Below are 6,723 nucleotides of genomic sequence, written 5' to 3' on the forward strand. Positions count from 1 at the left end.
AAGCAAAAGGTGCAGCCCTCACTTTGTCTTTGGTTGAAGACAAGAGGAGGAGGTAAGTATTTGCTGGACAAAAGGTGAAGTTTTGGGCTATGAGAATAATCCATGGTCTCGTCCTGTTCCGAATTCATAGTGGCAATTCCTTTTACTGTTCTCTGTGCCCAGATCTTCATTGAAGTTGGCAAAGCAAATCATACTTTGCTACTGTTAGAACTACATCTTCAGGTAGGGTAATTTCATGTAGAAATGGAGGTTCTTACTGAAAGCTGTTCATTTGTTTAAAACTCAAGTTATATGAAATTGTTTCTGCTATTTTTAGTGATAATGTAATACCAAACAATGTGAGACTCCAAGAAAAAGAGATGGCTTTATTATTAGAAGCTTATTGTGACACAATGGTTGCAGACACATTGCTGACAACAAACTTGCGTTTTTCTAGTAGCAAATGAGGCTGGACAGTGTTTTCAAGCATGGATACATAGAGTAGGCAAATGAAATCAAGTGTTGTGGGCATTTCCCACATAATGCTGTAGAAACATTTCATCAAGCGTTATCTGACGGCTTACATGTGTCTGCATCCCTCCCCACATACAGATATGTTTACAAGGCAAAGCAATGTAAGAGTGACATAAAATCAGATACCCATTTTTTTTTTTACCCTGATGGTTGCAAAGTCAACTTAAATGGCTTCCTTTCCCTCTGCTCCTGTTCCATACTGGGCATTGACTTGCTGTTGATGGGCAGATGTATTTCATACATGGCATATGCTAGTTAGCACGGTATATAGCCAGTGTGTAAGCTTGATTAAACTTTTTGTCGCTGATTCAGGAAGAAGAAAAACATGGTTCCAGTGGACAAATTCTGTTACTGATCAGAACCACCTAGAAATTAATTTTAAAGCCTCACCTGTGAGCTGAGAAGAACAGGATCCCTGCTATACCTATTTATTTCAGAGCTCAGTTCTACAAATACTTGTAGGTGAGGAAGACAGATAGTGGCAAGATAATTAACTACTTTCTGGCATTCAGCCAGTGCAGTCCACCTTCTTTTTTTAAATGTGACAATTTCAGTCCTGTATCTTCAGGCAGCACAGAAGGTACTGTCAATGTACTAGATACTGTGAATTCTGACAGTTGGATTATTCTCAACCTGGATATTGAAGGCAACAAGGCCATTAAATGAAAAGCCTAAATAAAAGGTCACGTTTTCGTTTCCATGGGGCACCGAATCGCGATGGAGTGGCAAGATGGGAATGTCCTTCACGTGGCCATGTATAAATAACTTTCTGTCCTTGGTCCAACCAGAAACTCTTTTGAGAATGCTATGAATCCCAGCAGCGTTCCATACAGTTCCATGCAGCCACTTCATTCTCCTCTCATGTAAGGACCCACTGATTAATTTATCGATTTTAGTTTTGTGAATGATCTTACTTAAGCCATAACCCTTTCCCAGAAAAAAGTGAGTGTAGATTCTTTTCTTCCTGGTGGGCACATCTTTCATCTTGACCTCATACAAACGTTTCAGGGTTTGCAGAGCTGAGTTTAGAATTTCATCTTTATCTGGGTTAGGCTCTTTGTCCAGTGCCTCATCTGGCCAGTACAGCAAGGTGAGCAGGAAATGGGCGCTTGCTGGCCTTGGTCTTTTTCCTTTTAAGAACCTTACACTGAGCTCACGAAGAGTTGGCAGTGGAAGAAGTTTGGCTGATCCCGGTGCTAAGCATGCTAGTGTGATGTGGCAGAAAATATAATGGATCAGATCATTGTCGTCCAGCTTGTCCTGCAGTGGGTTTTCTGTATAGTAACCCAGGATCCTTTCTAGGTTTTTAGCTGACCTGTCCTCTTTCTTGTCTGTTAAGAATGACAGGATGTTAGTGACGCTGCCTCCACCGCTCTTATAAATATTCATGCTTCTAATAAGCTGGCTCTCTGGGCTGTTGCTGTTCTGCTCAAGAAGTGATGCTGAGATAAAGAATTTGGCATATACCTCACACTGTCTTTTTAGCCATTTCCTGGGGTTATAGATCTGCTCTTCCTTTTTACCTTGTTCATCTTCCTCTTCCCCATCATGGTTTTTATCTGTCTGGAAATAACTGAGGTCTTCTGAAATCCATTCCAGAGCGTTGTACAGGGTCTGACGTAAGCCTTTCAAGCGGGAGTGAAGCCTTCCCCATGGTTTTTCAATGTCTTTAGGTATGTAATCTGTGATCAGATATTTTACAAACTCAGAATGTTGCCCCTCTGGATCATTGTGAAATACCTGGGTCGTAGACAAAAATTTAAGAAGACGACATCCTACTTCTACTTCTCCAAAATAGCCAGCGTTGTTCATCGTGTCGTACTCTGCTTTTGCAGCCTGTTGGGCAGCCCTGAAGCATTTCATAGCTTTAAGAGCAATCTCAATCTTTTGAACGATGCTTTCCTGAGTGTCCTCCTCTGTCATTTTATCCACAGTGAAACTAAACCACTTCCTGTAGACCTGTCCTTCTGTATCTAAAATATAAGAATCATTTGGCAAATGAGATTTTGCAACTGTTGCCCAGTATTCTGCCGCTTCAAACTTTTCATTGTTGTAATGCAGTCTGGCAAGCTGCTGGGCAAAAAAAGCATCTTTTCCAAGGAGTTCATAGGCAGTTGTTAAAACAGCTATAGCTTTTTCACAGCCTTCAGTTTTGCAGACATGTTCAATGAATGGGGAGAAAAGAGTGTCTGTATTGTCACCCCTGCTTCTTTTATCACGACGAATAAACAGATCTCTGATGAACTTTATGAATTCCTCTCGTCCAAATCTGTTTTCAAAGAGCGTCTTTTCCTGAAGCAGTGTCAGTGCAAGTTGACTTTGAGGCTCATTCCCTGAAAGCTGATACAGAATTTCTTTTGCAACCAGACAGTGTATTATCTGAACAGAGGAAATATAGGTGGTACTTTCTCTCAGCTCAATAAAAATCATTCTTGCTTGTTCGCTCAAGTGACTTTTGAAATCATATGCTCTTGACTTCTTCTCTGTGTATGCCCCCAGTCCCAGAAAAGCCTCACAGTGAGACAGTGAGACATAGGAATTAGGTACATAAAAATTAAGTAAAGCCACATAGCGCATTAAATACGTATCACGAGAAGAACTATCTATGCCTTGCAATATGTGCCCTACAAAGTCTCTCACATACGTTTCATTGAATTCCTCACACATCAGGACGAATGTAAGTATGAATTCTGGCTTGACATCTTTCTGCTTCAGTTTTTCAAGTTTAGTTCTGAACAGAATTTTCTCTGAGTCCATCAGCTTGTGAGTGACGGCAACTGTGTCCAGTGGAGAAGCTTTGCAAAGCCTTTCAGGGTCATTGGATCGTCTGCAGCACATGAGGATGAAGTAAGGTCTGGGGGAGCTAATTTTCCTAATGCATACAGCATCCATTAGCTCATTCCGTAGTTCTTCCAGGTAGTCTTCATCATAATCTTCAATCAGAAGGAGCACGGGAAGACAGTGACTGAGATCTCTTTCTTCATAATCTCTGAATGCAAGCGCGTGCTCACAGACGGTTGCAGGTGGATAGGAGGTTTTGATAACTGCACATCTTAAGTCTTTTCTTCTTTTCCATAGGACTTGCCGTGCTATTGTGCTTCCCCCACTTCCAGGGTGGTGAAATACCTTTAGTTTAGCCACAGAATAGTTGAATGTGCTTCCATGTAAAATTTCATCTAGGAGTTTGCTAGCGTCCTTACATGCTTCACGTTCAATGATTTCCCCACAGCGTCTTCTGTCAGCAAGCCAGAAGTTCTCCCAGATGATTTTTCTCCCTCGGTAAAAATTTTGTTCTATTTCTTGTATTTCCTTTTCAGTCAAATGGTCTAGTTTGATGTCATCACATTGATCAGCACAAAGAATTTCTAGGGAAAAGAGTTTCTCCTCTTCCAGCGAGGGAAGGATACATATCCCTTTGGTGGAAACTGGCAGGTGTCTAGGCTGTGCTGTGGAAGGCAGCATTGCTTGAATGGTGGCATCTATATGACTTAGTTTCATACCCACAATACTGCATTGTTCTATTGTCTCAATGCTGCAAGACACCTGTGCTAGATTAGCCCACTTAATGTAATTTTCCTTGGACTCTGCAATGCAAACAATGTACTCTGTGCCATTCATCTCTGTATAGAATTCCTGAAAAGCGTCCACAAGTGGCTTCTGCACTGGTGACAGCAACAGGAAAAGCACGATGAAGGACCCGTGTGGCAGGATTTCATCACAGATACGAGTAACTGCTTTCTTAAGGTATTTCTTTTTTGTTCTAATCCATGTAATTTCATCACAAGATGCTTCATTCCCATGGAAGTCACTGCGCCCGTTGCAGAATATCCAGCTGGTCTGATCAAACAGGGGCAAATGTTTCTGTGAGGGAGGGTTGCCAGTCTTACTTTCATTGGAAAAATCCTGTAAAAGATAAATCCTTGTTGTGTGGTGTTCTTTGTACTTGTTACACAGCCCGGACACGTTAGAATGCTCATCAAAGTCAAAGACACAGAAAATGTTCAAGTGCATTAAGAAGTTGATAGAGTTCAGATTATGCTTTTCACATCTGTTTGTGACAAGGATGTACTGTAGGGAATCATCCACACAGCTTTTGCCATTGTTGAGTAGAATTGATAACTTCCTTCCCAAATTTTTAGATACTTCAGTATGAACTTGTGTGCTGGAAAGCTCAGCGCTTTTTCTTTGAGCATCTCTGTCTTCTAAACCCTGAATAAAAGTAGCAATGTTGTTGACCACTACGCGTTCCGACTTCGCTCCTAGTCTCTGATAAAGAGCTTGATCTGTCAGGATCACCTTCTGGCTGGCTTCGTTGTATCTGGGTAAAGACACTTCAAAGTATTTTTTCTTTACTAAATTGAATGTTGGCTCAATGTCAACCTCCACCACAAATCTTTGTTCCTGAGAGTCTTTTGAAATCACTTCCACAAAAACAGGTGGGTGAATGCATTTCCTTGCGATTTCCTGCACGGTTTTGCAGAAACATTTTTCTATATAATCTAAGGCGTCAACAAAGTAGTCTCTGTTTTTGACCTTTATGCCAACGATCTGGCCGTGTTGCCAACCCTTGTCCTCAACACTGTCCATGACACCAAAGTGTATGGTGCCGTTTGTCCTGATGTTCATGCAGGCTGAAGCAAAGCGTATCACTTCACAGGCAAATTTTGATTGCAGTTGGTTTTTGTTCAGTTCTGCGGCAATGGCGAAGGATTTGAACTCATGGCAGGGAGTGATTAAGCCATTAACTCCCGACTCTGGAGCGAGAACTCTGTCTTTCACGTACTTGAAATCAGTATTTTGACTTCTGAATGGTCGATAGTTGCTGAGCTGTACTACTTCATCAGTACTTTCGTGTTGGGAGTTCCTGCTTCTCTTTTCCCTCTTGCTGGAGGTGGAAGCTGTGTTGTTGCTGCTTGTTTTATCTGCTGGCCCACAGCTGTCTCCACTTGCTTGTGGAGTGGATGTGTTTCTGGGTCTTGCTGGGTCAGTTTGTGACTCAGCTCTGTCAGGTGTTTTACTGCTAGAACACTTGGCTTGCTGTGCATGTCCCTGGAGAGGCAGAAGTTCTTTTCTCTTGCGGAGCAGTATGTGGATTTGACCTCCCTTCATTCCTATGCCTTTGAGGAAAGGTTCATCCAGTTCCATTAGTACTGGACCTGTTACTTCTTCTGCATGTAGCTTCTCTACATACTCTTTCTTGATTCCAATAGATTCTAACCAGCACTGAACATGGTTCTCATCCCATTTGCTCACAGGCAGTGTCCTGTAATCTAAAGTTAAAATTCTGTATTAGTAATACAAGCTAAAAATGGTTCATGTGCTTGACAAGACCTTGAAATCCTTGAGAAACTGGCCACGTTCTGAGGTGGTTATCTGTCAGTCACTGTGCCTTCTCAAATGTGTCAGTTCTCACGACTAAAAGCATCTTTTACCTTAACCAAAAGCAGTCCTAAGCAATGGTACAAGACTTAACAAATTAGTGAAGTGGGAAATAGGGAGGTTTGGAAACTATCCTCTGAAGGGAGTCAGGGAAATAACCCAAAATGTTTTCTAAGGTTATCAGAACTGATGGGCTGAAATCTGAACTGGAGGGGTGTAAGAAGATCATTTATCTCCAGGAGTCTGTTTATTTTCTAAGTGAAGATCGTGTCTAAGTGAAGATGCCACTGAGTACTGATGAAGTCACCATTAGAGGTGAACCCTGAAATGCAGATACTAAAAAGCAAAATGTTTTTAAAGTACAAACTTTCTGAAAGTAGTACGTACCCATTGCCTCCGATTAAGGAAATCCGGCTGTTAGCACAGGAAACCCTGGAGGGAGGAAAAAAACCATGTCAGATTTCCGGTTAACAGTCCTAGCTTGGCTGGAATTGACTTTGTTCTGTTTTCCCAACCCCCTCCCAACATTTTTGATCCAGGGTTGTTTCTGTACCTCTAACAGCCCCATCTTTCCAGCTGTGCTGCTTGTGTGCACCTGTACTTAGTGAAGGCAGCTATTCTTGCTTCTGACACACACATAGGTGTGAAGGAGATTTTGGGGGTTGAGGGGGGTGCTGGAAAAGCATTTGCTGACAGCTGTGTCCATGTAACAGCTGCTTCTGGAAAAAAGGAGGGGATACACACAGCCTGTCTGCTCAGCACAGCACCATGTGTGCAATGGATCCAGCAACCGGCCATGAGCCGTGGACAGCGAAGGTGGCAGTGACGGGC

At 42.2% G+C, this 6,723-nt stretch overlaps 1 protein-coding gene across 1 annotated transcript; it reads right to left on the reverse strand.

Moving 5' to 3' along the window:
- Positions 1-302: 302 nt before the first annotated feature.
- LOC311199536 (sterile alpha motif domain-containing protein 9-like) lies at positions 303-5,853 on the reverse strand. The gene has a single exon (XM_084273647.1). It carries the CDS (start codon positions 5,656-5,658, stop codon positions 1,108-1,110), a length of 4,551 nt encoding a protein of 1,516 aa, XP_084129773.1. The 5' UTR covers positions 5,659-5,853; the 3' UTR covers positions 303-1,107.
- Between the last annotated feature and the right edge of the window lie 870 nt (positions 5,854-6,723).

This window comes from Gallinula chloropus (genome assembly GCF_964237585.1).
Source record: "Gallinula chloropus genome assembly, chromosome: 20".
Taxonomy (NCBI): Eukaryota; Metazoa; Chordata; class Aves; order Gruiformes; family Rallidae; genus Gallinula; species Gallinula chloropus.